This window comes from Hyperolius riggenbachi, chromosome 4 (genome assembly GCF_040937935.1).
Source record: "Hyperolius riggenbachi isolate aHypRig1 chromosome 4, aHypRig1.pri, whole genome shotgun sequence".
Classification (NCBI taxonomy): Eukaryota; Metazoa; Chordata; class Amphibia; order Anura; family Hyperoliidae; genus Hyperolius; species Hyperolius riggenbachi.
The window spans coordinates 366,071,689-366,090,937 of NC_090649.1; the positions used below are offsets into that span (position 1 = coordinate 366,071,689).

General features: G+C 44.3%; 1 protein-coding gene across 1 annotated transcript in view; it reads left to right on the plus strand.

Moving 5' to 3' along the window:
* Positions 1 to 19,249, plus strand: part of LOC137504053 (sulfotransferase 6B1-like) — an 83,969-nt gene that overhangs the window by 19,324 nt on the left and 45,396 nt on the right. The window contains exon 3 of the mRNA XM_068231977.1: positions 3,657 to 3,746. Coding sequence (XP_068088078.1) covers positions 3,657 to 3,746 — 90 coding nt within the window. The remainder of the gene's footprint in view (positions 1 to 3,656; positions 3,747 to 19,249) is intronic.

The following is a 19,249-nucleotide window of genomic DNA, read 5'->3' on the forward strand; positions in this document are numbered from 1 at the left end:
CGGTGTCCAAAAGGTCCTAGCGCCTGCACTCACAGGTCGCTGGCTGATCGGAGGTCTGGCACTGGCTGCTGTATTACATTATAGGCAGTGGGGATGGCCAGGGGGGCGGTTGCCCATGGCTGTGGGAAAATAACACAATATATATTCTACTCTAAACAAACTTTTTTAAAGCACTCTTTAAGTGGAGTCTGGCTCCTAGGCAGGCCCTGCTCAGTGAGCCTAGTAATAAGGAGTTCAGTTTGATCGACAAAATCAGAGCGTCTGGTGGAATTTTTATGTAGCCTAATGAATTGACTCTTAGGTACTCCTTTAAGCGAAGGGGATAGTGACAGCTGCTGGTGGGAATAAAGCTATTTCTATCTGTTTATTTAAAAAAGTTCCTTATAATAAGGTAATTCTCCTCAAGTACTATATAATGGACAGGTCAAGAAATATCTGAATATCTGTATCACTGACAGACTAGGTGGTCATAGATGGTATTGATATAACCAGTAATTGTAGGGAGGCTTGGGGCACTTCCCAAATAACCACCACATCATCCAATATATCTTTTCCAGAGCTTCAACTCTGGGAATCTGGAGTAATCAATAAAATGTTCTTCCCAAATGGATAAAAACAAGTTGTCAAGGCTAGGGGCATATTTTGCCCCCATAGTCACACCCACTTGCTGTAAATAAAACGTTTCATGAAACCAAAAATAATTATGAGTAGGGATGCTCATTCGGATAATTCCGATCGGAAATTGCATTTCCGCATCGGAATGCGGAAATCGGTAATGCAAGTGCCGTAGGCGGATTTCCGCTGGAAATCGCGGAAATTTCCGCCGGAAATCGCGGAAATTCCACCCGACTTTAACATCGATTTTCTCAAAAACTATAAGGTCTTTTTGAAAACTTTTCTTTGCATCTTGTTCACAAGATTCGGTTTAATAAACCCTGAAAATTTGGTGTTTCTAGGACTTAAGGGGGCTTTTCTATTAACTGCTAAAGTCGGCGGATTTTTACTGTAATGTAAAATGCAGAAAATCTGCATCTGCCTATTTTCTGCATTTTACATTACAGTAAAAATCCGGCCGACTTTAGCAGTTAATAGCAAAGCCCCCGTAAGTCCTAGAAACACCAAATTATCAGGGTTTATTAACCAGAATCTTCTGAACAAGATGCAAAAAAAATTTTTCAAAAAGACCTTATAGTTTTTGAGAAAATCTATGTTAAAGTCGGGCGGAATTTCCGCGATTTCCGGCGGAAATTCCGCCTTAGAATGCGGAAATTGGTAGCGGAAAGCGGAATCGGTAATCGGTACATGACGGAATGCGGATTTACCGCGGAATCGGAAATTGGCATTCCGACCATCCCTAATTATGAGACATCGCAAATTGTAAACATTCCACACAAAAATTAATTTGTCCATAATTAAGTGTATCACTCCTTTCTAAACACTTTTGGACTTCATCGATACCGGCTTTTTGGTCAGTCACCGTGTATGGTGACGAAATGTCGGCTGCCATTAATAAACATGGTGATTCCGAAGATAAATCTTTTAGTACATCTATAAGGTGCTTAGAATCTCGCAAAAAAAGAGGGCATTTTACGTATAAAGTCTCATCTACATGAGGCGATCCGGCGGCTCGATTGTCCGCCGGATCGCCTCTTCCGCATCTCCGCGCGTACCCGCCGCGTCCCCACTCGCCTGCGCGTGCGTCGGATTTGATTCCCCACTTGTCCCCGCCGGCGCCGCTTATCTTCCGCTCGATTACCTGCCATTGTCCCCTTGCGGGGAACGAGCAGGGAATCGGCGGTGGCAAGATCCAACCTGTCGGATCTTATCAATCGATGTAAACAAACACTTGGGAGCACCCTCCAAGCTCTGGATATAAAGTGTGTGCCAAGATCCTGGCCCCTATACCACAAGGGGCAAAAACTGCAAGACTTCCTGGAAGGATCGGCACCACACAAAAGGTTGTATACATAAGCTCTTCAAACCTTTATTGCATTAAAATTGAAAAGGCAGCGACAGCCCGCTGTTTCGGCCCAAGATGGCCTTTTTCAAGTTGCCAAAAAAAGTCAAATACCAGTATTTGACTTTTTTTGGCAACTTGAAAAAGGCCATCTTGGGCCGAAACAGCGGGCTGTCGCTGCCTTGTCGATTTTAATGCAATAAAGGTTTGAAGAGCTTATGAATAGGATCTTATCAATCGAGCCGCATCAGTGGCTCGATTGATAAGTAACATCGGCGCGTCATCTGCACATGTAGATGTAGCTTTAAAGGAATACTTAAGTCATTTAAAAAAAATGACTTTTACTCACCTTGGGCTCCCCTCAGCCCCCTGCAGCTGAACGGTGCCCTCGCCGTGTCCCTCCGATGCGGCTGGTCTCGCCGGCGGCCACTTCCGGTTTGGCCGTCACCGGCCGACAGGCTGTGAACGCGGCTGATTAGCCGCGTCCCCGGACGCAATAGCATTGTAGAAGGCGCTATTGCGTCCGGGGACGCGGATAATCAGCCGCGTTCACAGCCTGTCGGCCGGTGACGGCCAAACCGGAAGTGGCCACCGGCGAGACCAGCCGCATCGGTGGGACACGGCGAGGGCACCGTTCAGCTACAGGGGGCTGAGGGGAGCCCCAGGTGAGTAAAAGTCATTTTTTTTTAATGACTTAAGTATTCCTTTAAGGGCTAGATAAATCAAACCACAAACTCTCCCAGCCTTGAAGCTATGGAAGAGATCCCACAAACAATAGACCTTCCAGGCAGTTTCTTAAGATTATTGTGGCTCTTTAGAAGATAATATATAACTTGGGCCCTAATAAATGAGGAATTAAGATAATCCGCCTTGTTTGTCCCAATAAAACCTTTTATTTCCCCTTGTTTTACAAGATGTACTATAAAAACCAAAACCAGGATCCTTCTTCAGAAGTAGGTAGGTACAACTATCACTTAATAGTCTAGCCATTTCTTCCTTATAATCCTTTTTATCCAATAAAACACAATCCCCCCCCCCCCCCATCTGCTGGCTTTATCACAAGGTCCTTTTTGAACAACAGAGCTTGAGCATGTTATCTGTTCCTGAGAAGAAATCAGAATTAGCCCCTACACTCAGCTTGTCTTTTTGGGGTATCAGACAGAATCCTTACTGGAAAACCTCTGTCTCGCTTTTTTTTTGCAGCTTTACAGCAAGAGCAACATTTGACTGGTCTATTTCAGAATCAGAATCATTTATAGTATTTTCAAACACAATACATTTTCATAAAAATTGCATCAACTTGGAATTATTTGCACGTCATTGACCATTCCTAGACTAGTCCGCATAAGGAAAAGGCAAACTCTGACAACCTCAAGGCAAGTTTATAATCTGACCTAGGACATTGTATGCAGCCATTGATCTTTTCCTATTCTACTTCAGCAAGGTGCTACTGCCAGCTTATACACCACTTACCAGCTCTGTTTACCATGAGCTTCAGTATATTTATTTCTTTAGACTATAAGCTTCAGTAGGCAGGACCAACTAGCCTAATGTATTATGGTATTGTATACTGCATCCTGCCAGTTTTGCTAGAGCAAGTTCTCAAGTTTTTTGCACCTGAAGCAAGTGAATGAATATACATTTTTAATAGGAACCTAATTGATAAAGGTATTCATTTGTCTACTTCCCATTTCTAAAGCAACTGAAACAACTGCCTTCACCAAGACTCTTCGCATCACATGTTACCTATGGAAATCTTCCTAAAAGTTTTCTTGAAAAGAAGACCAAGGTATGGTATAGTTTATCTATATATTAATATTTGAGTTTGTAAACTGAATTTCAGAATTTGGGGTTGATTCAGAGAATGTCTTTGGAACCATTAATTCCTGTTTTGTCATGTACTGTATCTTGAAAATTGTAAAATTTAAAATACATGTGTATCCAGTTCGGCCTATCTGGACGAGTTTCCTCGTCCAGATAGGCACTGCTGCTTTACCTGCGTGGTGCGCGCGATGCCCGCCGCTAGCCCCCCGATCAGTGAATGGGAATATAATTCCCATTCACCGATCTAACTTCCCCGCAGAAATACCGACGCTTTCTCTCCAGAGAGCGCGGTATTTCTGCCCCCAGGAAACTTTTCCCCAGCATTTTAGTTCCTGGATGCGAGATCGTTCGCATCCAGGACTTTTTTCACTGTGGCCATCTTTTGGCCAAATAGTAAACTGCACCCACATACATTTTTGATTAAAAAAATATATAATTTTACATTTAAAATTAGTAGTTTCCCTCCCACACCAAAAATTACCCACATACACTTTTTTTATTAAAAAAAATAAAAATAAATACAATTTAAAAAAAAACAAAAACAACATAAATAGTTACCCAAGGGTCTGAACTTTTTAATTATGCATGTCAAGAGAATATGATATTATATTATTTAAAATTATAAGCTTATAAATAGGGATGGACGCAAATTGAAAAAATGCACCTTTATTTCTGAATGAAATATTGGCACCATAAATTGTGATAGGGACATCGTTTAAACGGTGTAAGAACCGGGACATATGGGCAAATAAAATACATGCGTTTTAATTACGGTAGCGTATATTAATTTCAAACTATATTGGCCAAAAACTGAGAAATAATGAATTTTTTCCGTTTTTTCTTATTCTTCCTGTTAAAATGCATTTACAGTAAAGTGGCTCTTAGCAAAATGTACCCCCCAAAGAAAGCCTAATTAGTGGCGGAAAAAACAAGATATAGATCAATTCATTGTGATAAGTAGCAATAAAGTTATAGGCGAATGAATGGGAGGTGAACGTTGCTCGGATGCATAAGATTTTCGGCACTGCGGCGCTGAACCGGGTATACATACATATAAAATCTACATGCATCAAAATGCACTATAAATGTCTGTCGCCTAGTCCATCTCCTCATGGGGGAGTCGCAGGGTTATTCTTTATTCTTAAAACCACTTGCTGATTGGCAGTTGCTCATTCCATCTGCGGAAATAGTGTGCTAACAAATAGGTCAGCCGCCCATCATCTTTGTATAGATCCTTTCCAGGGAGTGATTTTGTAAATAATAAAGGAATACTGAGAATCCCGCTTGAAGATAGTTCAAAACCTGTTCCATCTGTCAGATTTCTATTTTTTACTGTGTAGAAGAAAAAAAAACTAAGTTTTGTAAAATCAATACCTTTTAATGGCTAACTGATAAAGTTAAATCATGCAAGCTTTCTGGGATCTAGACCCCTTCAGGCATATTTGCAGATGTTAGCAGAAGTAAAACACTGGTGCAAGCAATGATGACAGTTGTGCTGGTTACTATTTAGCAGTGAGATGTCAGGTGAATGGTAGGCTGGAGTCAGCAAGCTCATGCAAGAGTATATGAAGTCCAGCAGGTTTCTGAAGATCATAAAGCCAAGTCAATTATGCATACCTCCCAACATTTTAAAATTACAAATCGGGACACAGGCCACACCCCTAACCACACCCCCAACACACACCCTAACCACACCCCCAAGTCACGCCTACTATAAAGTTTTTGAAGATTTTTTTTTTAACATTGATGCCCTTATATTTTTTAATAAATATATCCCTCATATACCCTGCCCATGGGTGGGGCTAACTGTAATGTAGTACCAGCAAATGTAGTTACATAAAAAAAAATATGAAGTAAATGCACATAATGAGAGACAGTGTTTCCCCAGTAAATGTACATGAGAGACAGCTTTTCACCAGTAAATGCACATAATAAGAGACAGCTTTTCACCACTAAATGCACATAATAAGAGACAGCTTTTCACCACTAAATGCACATAAGAGAAAGCTTTTCACCACTAAATGCACATAAGAGAAAACTTTTCACCACTAAATGCACATAAGAGACATCTTTTCACCACTAAATGCACATAAGAGACATCTTTTCACCACTAAATGCACATAATAAGAGACAGCTTTTCACCAGTAAATGCACATAATAAGAGACAGCATTTCACCAGTAAATGCACATAATGACAGCCAGTTGTCCCCAGTATATGTAGCCAGGGATATATGTGCCCAGTATATGTAGCCAGAGGTATATGTCCCCAGTATATGTAGCCAGGGGTATATGTCCCCAGTATATGTAGCCAGGGTGTATATGTCCCCAGTATATGTAGCCAGGGTGTATATGTCCCCAGTATATGTAGCCAGGTGTATATATCCCCAGTATATGTAGCCAGGTGTATATGTCCCCAGTATATGTAGCCAGGTGTATATGTGCCCAGTATATGTAGCCAGGGTGTATATGTCCCCAGTATATGTAGCCAGGTGTATATATCCCCAGTATATGTAGCCAGGTGTATATGCCCCCAGTATATGTAGCCAGGTGTATATGTGCCCAGTATATGTAGCCAGGGTGTATATGTCCCCAGTATATGTAGCCAGGGGTATATGTCCCCAGTATATGTAGCCAGGTGTATATGTGCCCAGTATATGTAGCCAGGGTGTATATGTCCCCAGTATATGTAGCCAGGGGTATATGTCCCCAGTATATGTAGCCAGGGGTATATGTCCCCAGTATATGTAGCCAGGGTGTATACGTGCCCAGTATATGTAGCCAGGGTGTATATGTCCCCAGTATATGTAGCCAGGTGTATATATCCCCAGTATATGTAGCCAGGTGTATATGTCCCCAGTATATGTAGCCAGGTGTATATGTGCACAGTATATGTAGCCAGGGTGTATATGTCCCCAGTATATGTAGCCAGGTGTATATATCCCCAGTATATGTAGCCAGGTGTACATGTCCCCAGTATATGTAGCCAGGTGTATATGTGCCCAGTATATGTAGCCAGGGTGTATAATGCCCCTAGTATATGTAGCCAGGGGTATATGTCCCCAGTATATGTAGCCAGGTGTATATGTGCCCAGTATATGTAGCCAGGGTGTATATGTCCCCAGTATATGTAGCCAGGGGTATATGTCCCCAGTATATGTAGCCAGGGTGTATATGTGCCCAGTATATGTAGCCAGGGTGTATATGTCCCCAGTATATGTAGCCAGGGGTATATGTCCCCAGTATATGTAGCCAGGGGTAAATGTCCCCAGTATATGTAGCCAGGGTGTATATGTCCCCAGTATATGTAGCCAGGGGTATATGTCCCCAGTATATGTAGCCAGGTGTATATATCCCCAGTATATGTAGCCAGGTGTATATGTGCACAGTATATGTAGACAGGGTGTATATGTCCCCAGTATATGTAGCCAGGGGTATATGTCCCCAGTATATGTAGCCAGGTGTATATATCCCCAGTATATGTAGCCAGGTGTATATGTGCACAGTATATGTAGCCAGGGTGTATATGTCCCCAGTATATGTAGCCAGGGGTATATGTCCCCAGTATATGTAGCCAGGGTGTATATGTCCCCAGTATATGTAGCCACGGTGTATATTTGCCCAGTATATGTAGCCAGGGTGTATATTTGCCCAGTATATGTAGCCAGGGTGTATATGTCCCCAGAATAGTTAGCCAGGTGTCCCCCCCCCCCCCCCAGGAGGGGAGCAGAGATGAGGGAGGGTGGTGGGCAGCGGTGGAGAAGGGGGGCCATCTCCCCCCTTCTCTCACCTTAAGGTGCTCTCCTTCCTCGCTGTCCCCTCCGGAACGAAGTGCGGTGGCTGGCAGAGGGGCGGAACTTACCTTCCGTGTCCTCCGTCTGGTCTCGTCGCCGGCGCGGGATGATTTGCCACTACTCTGGCCTGATCCAGACCAGAGCAGCGGCTGCGGCACCAGAACTTCCGGCCAGCGCTTGGAGAGACACGGAAGGTAAGTCCCGCCCGCTGCCAAGCGCCACCGCCAGTCAGCCACACACACATCGGAGGAGAGAGCGAGGGACGGAGAGCACCTAAGGTGAGAGAAGGGGGGGAGATGGCCCCCTTCTCCGTCGCTGCCCACCGCTTTCCCTCCACTGCGCTGCTCTCCTCCTGCTACAGGCGGCTGTCAATACTGACAGCCGCACGGGACTTGGGGGGCTCTTACCGGGATAGCGGGAGAGCCCCCCAAAATCGCGAGAATCACGACGAAAACGGGACGGTTGGGGACTATGATTATGTTAAATAAGGTGTCATGCAACCCATTCCACAATTTAAACCTTCTGTTAATGTCTTGAACATTTTCATAAATTTGTACTTTTTGATTGTTCATTTTTGAAGTTACTCTTAAAGAGGAACTTAAGTCAGGGAGAAAAAAATGAGTTTTACTCATGGGGCTTCTACCAGCCCCCTGCAGCCGCCCCGTGCCCTCGCAGTCACTCATGCATCCACCGGTTCACCTGCCGCCAGCTAGTTTTGTTTCACTGACAGGCCTGGCCACGCGTAGCCTTCTTCGCATTTCTGTCTGCAATAGCGGCACAGGATGGTATTGTAGACGGGAACACGAAGAAGGAGACGCGTGGCCATGCCTGCGCAGGCGCAGCGAGCCTGTCGGCCGAAAACTAAACTAGCTGGCAGTGGGGGACAGGAGGATCCGCGAGTGACTGCGAGGGCACCGGATGGCTGCAGGGGGCTGGTAGAAGTCCCAGGTGAGTAAAACTGATTTTTTTATTCCAGGCTTAAAAAGACTCTAAAGCCACTTATAAAACGACTTTTTACCTTTTATTTATGTTAGGCATGTTTGCCCCTGTTAAAACGGTCGCTATCCCGTGGCAGAACGAGGATTTTTTACCCCCCAAATCTCCTGTGCAAAATCCACGACTTTCTTGGTCGTGGATTTTGCTGCCCAGGGAAGCAGAACTTTTGGCTGCAGCTCTGCCTCTATGCGCGTCAATCAGCGCGTATCTCCGGCTCTCCTCCGCCCCTCTCAGTGAAGGAAGACTGAGAGGGGCCGAGAGAGGCGGCGATTCGCACTGATAGACGGGTGTAGAGGCAGAGCTGAAGCCAAAAGCTCTGCCTCTTACGGAAGCGCTCCCCGCAATGTGCCCCAGAGGATTTGGAGGGTAAAAAAACCCTCGTTCTGCTGCGGGATAGCGGCGTTTTAACATGGGCAAACATGCCTAACATAAATAAAAGGTAAAAAGCCATTTTTAAATTGGCTGCAGTTGGCGGTAATGACGAGCTCAGCTCGTCCATTACCGCCGCGGTGGATTTCTCAGGCCCTGTTGGGCCGATTTTCACTTTTTTTTTTAAACACGCACCTAGCACTTTGCTAGCTGCGTGTTGGACGCGATCGCCGCTGCTCACCGCCGATCCACCGCTACCTGACGCATAACAGGCGCCCCCCCCCCTCCGAGACCCCTGCGCAGCCTGGCCAATCAGTGCCAGGCAGCGCTGAGGGGTGGATCGGGACTCCCTCTGATGTCACGACGTCGATGATGTTGGTGATGTCATCACGATCGTCGCCATGGCGACGGGGGAAGCCAAACAGGAAATCCTGTTCTGAACGGGATTTCCTGTTTGCTCTGATCGCCGGAGGCGATCGGAAGGGTCGGGGGGATGCCACTGCTCAGCGGCCATCATGTAGCTAGCGCTCGGCTAGCTACATGATTTAACAAAAAAAAAAATAGTGCTGCGCCGCCACCCTCGCACAATCAATAGAACGCCAGGGTGGTTAAGGCTCCCTTTAAGAATAAGTACTTTCAGATCTTGCATGCTGTGTCCTGGTTCACAGAAGTGTTGGGCCACTGGTTTACGTCTGTGAACCAGGGCACAGCATGCAAGATCTGTATTGTTCCAACACAATCATCACCCTTCGTATGTATGTCACCGCCACTCTGGCCCCCACAAACCCCACCTGCGAATACTCAATTAAACAAGGCCAGTCATTCAGCTAGGATTTTAGAGAAGATTTTCATGTCACAATTTAATAGTGATATTGGTCTGTACGACCCAGGGTCCAAAGGACCCTAATCCCTTTTAGGCAGAACATTAATATAAGCCTCATGACCCATTGAGGGTTAAGATCCACTGTCCAAAATCTTATTATATAGAGAAGATAGGTAGGTGGCAAACTCTTTCTATGTTGTCAAAGTTAAAAAAAAAAAAGGGTCCAGTCAGACTTAGCCTTCCAAAACATAGCATATGTATCATAGCCCAAATCCAATGCATCTTTGGCATCCATCCAGGCTTATCTGGTACTTTCTGTAATGATCCGCTCAGCTGCCTGCGCAGGCAGGCAGTTTTTTGACCACTGTTCAGGTCTGCATTCTGCAGGTCTCTGGGAGAGAGACCTTTTGTCAGTTTTGCAGCTTGCTGCTGCTGAGGAATTTGCATACGTTTGTCATGCAAATTCCCTAGCCACATCCTCTGGAGGTTTGTACTATAAATACCATGTGATATCACAGACCTGGGCTGGTCATAAGGGTTAGTCCTGTGAAACACTCCTAGAGTGTCAGCCTTGCTCATTGTTTAAAGATTAGCTTAGAGTAATTCCTGAGACGGCACTAGGCAGATTCCCTAGTGCAGTTAGGATTGCATATCTGTTTTGTTTGTCTGTTGCGATTGTTCTGTCCCAGCGGTGGTCGACAGGAAGTCGTTCTGATCTTTGTTCTTGGAGTATAGCTGGAGCAGCGGTTGCTACCAGCTATCTCATCTAATCTGTCTTGCCTGGATCGCACTCGCCTTGCACTAGTGCTGTGGATCCGTCTCTCTCACTCATTCCTGTTTTCGTGTATCTGTCTTGTCTGCTACGAACGCTTGCTGGAGGCTCGGTGAGGTAACCGTTAAGCAAGCGCTCGCGTCCTCTGTTTCATGTTTGTCTGTCGGTGGTTAGTTAGGCGTGCTTGTCTCTGTTGTGCTTAACACGCGGAGACTGCGCATAAACGCGTGCACTGTTGCGAATGAGTGCGGTGTTCGCGTTTAGTTAGCGTTTGTTATTTTCCTTATCTTCTCATTGTATATTTGCTGTGCCTTTGCTACTCTCGTGCTCTGCCTTGCTGTAGCCTTGTGTCACCTCTGGCAATCGCCTCTCTCGCGATTGCGTTCCTACTTCATATCTGCTGTTGTGTATGCACGGTCGCGGGTTGGCGACTAGTTTGGTGCACACACATACAATCTGTCCCTTTGCTCAATCTCATTCGCAATCGCTTCTCAGGTGATTGCATTCTCACTTGGTTTCCTTTGTTGTGTGTCCGCCGTTGCAGGTGGGCGGCTAGATTGGTGGACATACATACATTCCTCATCTGTGCTTATTCGGTCTTGTGTCGCTGTTAGCAACCGCCATCTCCGGCGATTGCCTTCTCATTTTATCTTCCTGGTTGTGTGTTCATCGTCACAGGGTGGCGACTAGATTGGTGAACACACATACCCTCTGTCACTTTGATCTCTCTCTTTCAGGGCTATCTTGCCCTGCGTTTCTTCCTTCGTGCAATTCCTGTCTGGCGTGTGTGGCAGGGCAGAGGAGCTGTTCCTCTGCACTCCACAGCTCCACCTGCCGACAGGAATTTCCCTCTACAGGTGCATTGCACCTTTTGCTGGGTTTCCTCAAATTATACGCTTGTGGAGGATTTCCGCAGTGTCAGCGCACGTCTTGTGCGCTGCTCACGGAGAGAATTCCACAATCGTTACACTTTCACACATATTAGCAACATATTCCAAATAAGTTCTTTTGGAAATATTAGACTTTGCAACATAGAAAGGGCTTTTTTTCCACCTCTGGCTAATATATTTTATAATTTCACACCATAAGATGGCCTTGGAGGTTTCCCAAAACAATATTATGTTCTGTGTGTGCTCAGAACATAGTCTAACATAGTCTAACCACCATCAATGTAACTGATCAAGGAACTCTTGATAATTTATTAAATAAATGGGAAACCACCAATGCCTAAAGAAAGATATAGCCGCTCTCATGATCTGAATCTCTAACAAGACAGGCGCATGTTCAGAAATTGTTGTATTGGAAATAGTTATCTGTTTTACCAAAGACATAGCGCAAGAGGTAGTGTAAAAGATATCTAGTCGCGATAATGATTGGTGAGATGGCGAGTAGAAAGTATATTCCCTCTGAAGGAGGTTCAGAAATCACCATGTATCGGTCAGATTCAGGGAATCAACAAAAGCAGCCAACCTTATATCATTGTCACCAATTCTCTGTGTTGCCCCATCCCGCACAGAGGTCTGTCTTCCCTCTGAGGTGTTCACCACCACATTTACATCTCCCCCTATAATACAGTGTGTTGGTCAACATTTCACAAAAGGATTGTGACCTTGCTTAGAAACATCTCATTAGAGGTATTCGGGCCATATAGGTTAAACAGAACAGTTTGTTTTCCATCTAGTGTAACTTTTATCCATCTCCCCTCTTCTTGGTCTATTTGCTGATCAAGAATCAAAAACTGGAGCGACTTGTGTATCAAAAGGTTCCCACCTTTCTAGCTTTAGCTGGAGACCCAATCACTGCCCCTACCCATTATTTTTGCATATAAATAAACTCCACCAATACCCAAATAAGTCTCCTGCAGCAAGGTCACATCCACTTTTATTTTCTTCAAATGTTGCAATACCTTAACTCATTTTTCCCCCGTCCTCAACCCCCTCTCATTCCATGCTACAAATCAAAGATCAAGGTGGAAATAGTAGATTCCTTAAGTGTAACATGACTGCATAGGGATGGTTGGAAATGGCAAGTTCCGATTCCGCGGTAAATCCGCATTCCGCCATTGCCAATTACCGGTTCCGCTTTCCGCTACCAATTTCCGCATTCCGATGCGGAATTTCCCCCCGGAAATCGTGGAAATTCCGCCCGATTTTAACATTGATTTTCTCAAAAACTATAAGGTCTTTTTGAAAACTTTTTTTGCATCTTGTTCACAAGATTCTGTTTAATAAACCCTAGAAATTTGGTGTTTCTAGGACTTACGAGGGCTTTACTAATAACTGCTAAATTCGGCGGATTTTTACTGTAATGTAAAATGCAGAAAATAGGCAGATGCAGATTTTTTTTTTTTTAAACATATTTTATAGATGATTAAACATATATGCAATGAGAGATGTACAACAAAGAGAAAAATTACAACTATCATTGTTTTGTCATTGCTTCTCATACTAATGAGTCATGCACAATTTTCTTCAATAAACATCTGGATTACATAGCATTCTTGTGTATAGTGTCCTTTTTGTTGATCCACGTTAACAGAAGAACAATAGTGATGAATAACCCTATCTATAATATACCAATAATTATTTCGATGATCATTTTTTGCCAATTCCAACTGCATACATAACGAGAAGAAAGTTTGTGCATTAATGCACTAAGAATAAAGAAACATTGTTTAATACTAACAACCTAATACACTACCTGCCCTTTTATGCCGTTTACCCGTCACCCATTCACCTCCTACATCCCTCAAATCTCCAGGGAACCCAGATACCCCCCAATTTTTTGTTTTAGATACCATTCCGTTCCTTCCAATGGCTTCATTAAGTCAATAATTTGATCTCTAGTAAAAACTTTTTCAACATATTTTCTCCATATCTTGAAAAATCCCTGTATGGATTTGTAAGAAAATTTGTCTAAATTTAGCCTCTCCATATGAAGAAGATGATTTAAAATGTTATGTAACAAAGGAAGGGACGGAGGTTTTTCTTCCAACCACTGTTTAACACAGTTTTTTAGCTGCTAATAACAAAAAATGTTCAAATTTAGATAGTGGCAACACTTTGTCTGCTTCAGATAGAGAGGTGCTATGAAATAGACACAGTAGAGGATCTTTTTTCCTTTTGGATACAGCTACAGAGCTCGAAAAAGCCAATACTTGGTCTCAGAACGATTGAACAGATGGGCACAACCACATCATATGATTCAGATCAGGAGAAGTATCTAAACATTTGGGGCATTTGGAGGAAGACATCAGCGTGTCGTGTCTATACGGTCCCTTTATAGGTATATAAGCCCTATGAACATACTTAAAATACATTTCTCTCCATTCCTCGTTTATTATACATTTCCTAACTGATATCCATCCTTCTCTTGCCGCTTTGTCAAACTAGATGCAGATTTTCTGCATTTTACATTACAGTAAAAATCCGCCAAATTTAGCGGTTAATAGCAAAGCCCCCGTAAGCCCTAGAAACACCACATTTTCAGGGTTTATTAAACTGAATCTTGTGAACAAGATGCAAAAAAAATATATATATGCCAATTTGTCAAATTCTTCTCGCCTCTGCTACAGTGGGTACAACAAAAATACATTTTTGAAAATGTACATGTATATGCTAAAATCTTCTGGCCTTTGCTACAGCGGCTGCAACAAAAAGTGTATTTTTCAAAATTCAACTAGTGTCAACTAGTAAAAACAATTATTCACTCATGTGATATTATTACTAATGCTCTTTGCGGTTGTTTGTGCTGTAGTAAACGTGGCATTTCGTCTGTCAGTATGAACTGGGTCTAACCCTTACACTACCTGATCAGCGTGTACACACCGGACGTTTGAAAGCACTTTATTCCACAAATTTAGAAATGCACTGTTATTTCTGCCCTTTTGAGATTAATAAAAAAAGCGTAAAATACATATTTTTTCATGGAAATTTTGACACGTATCCCCCTCCGACATACCACTGTCCAGGTGTTAGGACCCTTTAAATATCTTTTGCATCAGTTTTCTGACCAGAAATAGTCCCTATAGATCAGGGGTTTCAAACTCGCGGCCCGTGGGCCGTTTGCGGCCCTCGATACAATATTTTGTGGCCCGCGCCGGCAAAAGCTTTCTTATAGTTCGCTTCAGTGCTCCCAAGTAATCCGCCGCATCCCCGCCGCTAAACGAGGGCTGCAGAGCCCCCAAATCGCGCGGGGGGTAATCCGCCAGCATTTCCTGGAATGAAATTTCAGCTTCAGCTCTTCCCCTCCTGACGTCAATCGCCGAACTATAAGGTAAAATAGGCAAAATAGTGCGCTTTGGAGTGAATTTGATTTTGAAATAAAAATCAATGCAAGGGATGGGGGGGGGGGGAGGGAGCTGCTGATTGACTTTTTTTGTGAAATGCCTTATGCGGCCCCCAGGGAAATTGAGTTTGAGACCCCTGCTTATAGATGTTAGCGTCATTTAAGTCTATGGAGGTTCACTGGTTTGCAAACGGACACGGAATTGGTTACAAACCATCTGGGAACTGATTTTCAAGACGTTCGTCCATCACTACCCTCCCATCTTAAAAAGACCCCCCTTCTTTTTAGGTAAAGCTTCCTTCTCCCTCAGCGTTATTTATAAAAACTCCACCCTGCTCATGTGTCCATGCCATTGTCAGCTTTTGGGAGAGGTGTGATACAACACATCTTTTTCCTTGTCAGCTATTGAATGGGATGGTCATAGCTGTTAAAGCCACTAACCTTCCCATTCCCAGAGGGGGGCTAAGGTAAAGCTGAAACTACAGAGTCTACGTGACACAGAAATAAAAAGGTTGGTTTCTGGTATGCACTTAAAGGGTCTATGGGGAAAGGGCACAGTTGGCCACTCATCCTGATACTTTCTTGTAGGAAGATAGATTGGCCCAGTGATGGAGGCAGAATCAGCTCAGTGTGGTCCAGAGCTTGTGTGAGTAGACAATGAGTCCCCTTGAGAAGGCTCAATACTAGGTTATATGTATGTGATGAAATGACGTTGATTGTTGTTGGAGCATGAGGACCATTTATAAAAAGAAAAAGCATGCGTCGCTAGCCCTATTTTGGGGAGGCCCGTGCCCCCAATCTGTCCTGGGGTGCCACGGATCTCCCGGCCGCCGCTGCCCCGCTCTGCCCTGCTCCGCTGTCCCCGCTGCCATTCAGACCTCGATCAGCGCCGGGCGACCAGATAGAGCGGGCGCTAGGACCTAGCGGACACCGCTGATATGCGGAAGGGACATCACTTCCGCATATTTGTGCCGGGCGCCCGCTCTATCTGATCGGGTCGCCCGCTGATCCTGAGGTCTGACGCGGCAAGGTAGGTGGGGTGGGGAGCGCCCCTGTCACTCACTCACTACCTAACAGGGGTCCCTGCTGTCACTCACTACCTAACTGGGGTCCCTGCTGTCACTCACTACCTAACGGGGGTCCCTGCTGCCACTCACTACCTAACGGGGGTCCCTGCTGTCACTCACTATTTAACTGGGGGTCCCTGCTGTCACTCACTACCTAACAGGGGTCCCTGCTGTCACTCACTACCTAACGGGGGTCCCTGCTGTCACTCACTATTTAACTGGGGGTCCCTGCTGTCACTCACTACCTAACGGGGGTCCCTGCTGTCACTCACTACCTAACGGGGGTCCCTGCTGTCACTCACTACCTAACGGGAGTCCCTGCTGTCACTCACTACCTAACTGGGGTCCCTGCTGTCACTCACTATCTAAACGGGGATCCCTGCTGTCACTCACTATCTAAACGGGGGTCCCTGCTGTCACTCACTATTTAACTGGGGGTCCCTGCTGTCACTCACTATTTAACTGGGGGTCCCTACTGTCACTATCTAAACAGGGGCCCCTGCTGTCACTCACTATTTAACTGGGGGTCCCTGCTGTCACTCACTATTTAACTGGGGGTCCCTGCTTTCACTCACTATCTAACTGGGGGTCCCTGCTGTCACTCACTATCTAACTGGGGGTCCCTGCTGTCACTCACTATCTAACTGGGGTCCCTGCTGTCACTCACTACCCAACTGGGGGTCCCTGCTGTCACTCACTACCCAACTGGGGGTCCCTGCTGTCACTCACTACCCAACTGGGGGTCCCTGTCACTCACTACCTAACTGGGGGGTGCCTGTCACTACCTAACTGGGGGGTGCCTGTCACTACCTAAACTGGGGTACTCCTGGCGCTACCTTAACTAAGGGGCACCTGTCGCTACCTAAACTATAAACACAATTTTTGACCCTGTTTGAGACTATGAAACAATAAAATATAACTTTTAATTCATCTCTTATAAAATATCAGTTTAATACTAAATTCTTTATTACATTTGTTTAACTTTAGTCTTTTTTCCTTTAATTCCTTTCTAATACTTTGCTGGGCAGTCTAACTATACTTGACCCTCAAACGGACCTATATGCAATAATTGGTCAGCTGAGGTTTCTGCCTACCGCAAAGCAAAAATATACAGATGCTGATTGGATTCTACTAAGATATAAGGAAACCCTCCACCTAAACCTTGGTTGCCAGGTACAGCAGCCAGTAGAGGAGAATTCAGAAGCCAGGTGAGAGGTGTCTACCATATAAAGCGGAATATAACCCTGCATTTCAACTTTGCTCTAAAACATTATTTACAGTATATTATATGCAACCGGCATTTTTTTTTTTTACTAGACCAGCATTGGAAGGGTTACACAGGGCTTTAAAGTCCCTAGAGATTTCTGCAGACGCATCCGAACTTCAGTTAGATACTTTTTGTTTACAAATATGTATCTTTTAAGTGTTTATTGTGACTCATCTCTCTCACTGAGAAGGAGCTTGGAGGACAGCCAAAGAGTGTGTAACTGTTTATCAATAGATACATCTAACTAAATAGAATGTAACTATCTGAACGTCTGCACGGAACTTAAAACCTCTGTGTTTAACCCTTCCAATGCTGGTCTAGTAAAAAAAAATGCTTTTTGCATATAATATGCTGTAAATAATGTTTTAGAGCAAAGTTGAAATGCAGGGTTATATTCCGCTTTAAGGGGGCATTCTGCCTATTTATGTGAAATGCTGTCTATTTATGTGCCTCATGACTGCTGAATTTGTCTTGTTGGGGGCCTCATGATTGCTGGATTTGTCTTGTTGAGGGCCTCAAGATTGCTGAATTTGTCTTGTTGGGTGCCTCATGATTTGTTGGGGGCCTCATGATTGCTGAATTTGTCTTGTTGGGGGGCCTCACGCTTGCTGACTTTGTCATGTTGGGGGCCTCATGATTGCTGAATTTGTCTTGTTGGGGGCCTCATGATTTCTGAATTTGTCTTGATAGAGGCCTCATGATTGCTGAATTTGTCTTGTTGGGGGTCACATGATTGCTAACTGCGAGACTATTGGAAAAGCTGAATCATCATCATATGAGACAATAGCATTAAACCTACTTTTTTAGCTTTTTAAAAGAGAAAATAAAACTGGGAGGTTCTAAAAAAAATGAATATATTTTTTCAGGAGTAGGATGGATGAAATTGTTTATCTTTTCAGTTTTTCAACTTGGATTTTTCATAATGTTCATGTATGTGTTAAAACGTTTGTATAGTATTTACTTTACATTGCTGTTGCCACTTTGCGATAAATAAGTCACTTGTGGGTTGCAGTTTGGGCCTCCAAAAAGTTCGCCACCACTGTCCTAATCTAATGTACGAATGGCCCCACCCATGGCCATGCCCACTCACTGCATGACCACACCCATTTTTTTGCGCGCCGCACATAGCCCCCACCTAGTGCCCCCAGATGCCACCGATCTCCAAGGACCCTAGGAACGCCCCTGCTGTTCGATAGGAAAATGCAGATATTTGAACTAAATTATCATCACTTTATTTCACAGCACGTCTATGAAGCCTCATCCACAACTAGATGTAATTTAGCTAAGGCAGCCATTTGGGGAATCTAGCATGTGCACAGGTGGCCGCAAGGTCACATAAAGATTCGGCATGCCAAATCTTTAAGTTATACCCGAAGCGGTATGTGACATGATGAGATAAACATGTATGTACAGTGCAAAACATATTTATAACCAGGTTGTTTTGACTTTTTTATTTTGCTGTCTGAAAGAGTTCATTTTAAGGCATGCAAGTAACAACTTCTGTCTTGTCTGTACCTTGTCAGAAATATAATACACATCACTGATAAGCAAATTACAGCCATAACAGCTTTCCTAATAATACAACTTCTGAGTAGATCTTGGAAAACTAGAAAAATTTATGCTGGTCACAAAAGTGATGGAAAAGATGTTTCAAGGGGTCTAACACCTGGAGGGGGGCATGGCGGAGTGGGATAGACACCAAAAGTCCAGGGGAAAAATCTGGATTTGATGCAAAGCAGCGTTTTAAGGGCCGAAATCACATTGAATGCTAAATTGCAGGCCTAAAGTGCTTTAAAACATCTTGCATGTGTATACATCAACCAGGGAGAGTAATTAGAGTACTGCTTCACACTGACACACCAAACTCACTGTGTAATGCACCGCAAACAGCTGTTTGTGTAGTGATGGCTGTGCTGGACTGGTGCACACCATGGCCAAAGTGCAGGCCGTGGCGGTTTCGAAGCCCATATGGTCGCCGGGCTGAAGTAGCTGAATGACAGAACAGTGACTGTCCAGCTGATCAAATTTGGTCTGTCCACAATGAAGCAATGACCTTATTATCTTGAGTGTGCCCTCCTCCCCCCCCCCCCCCCCCG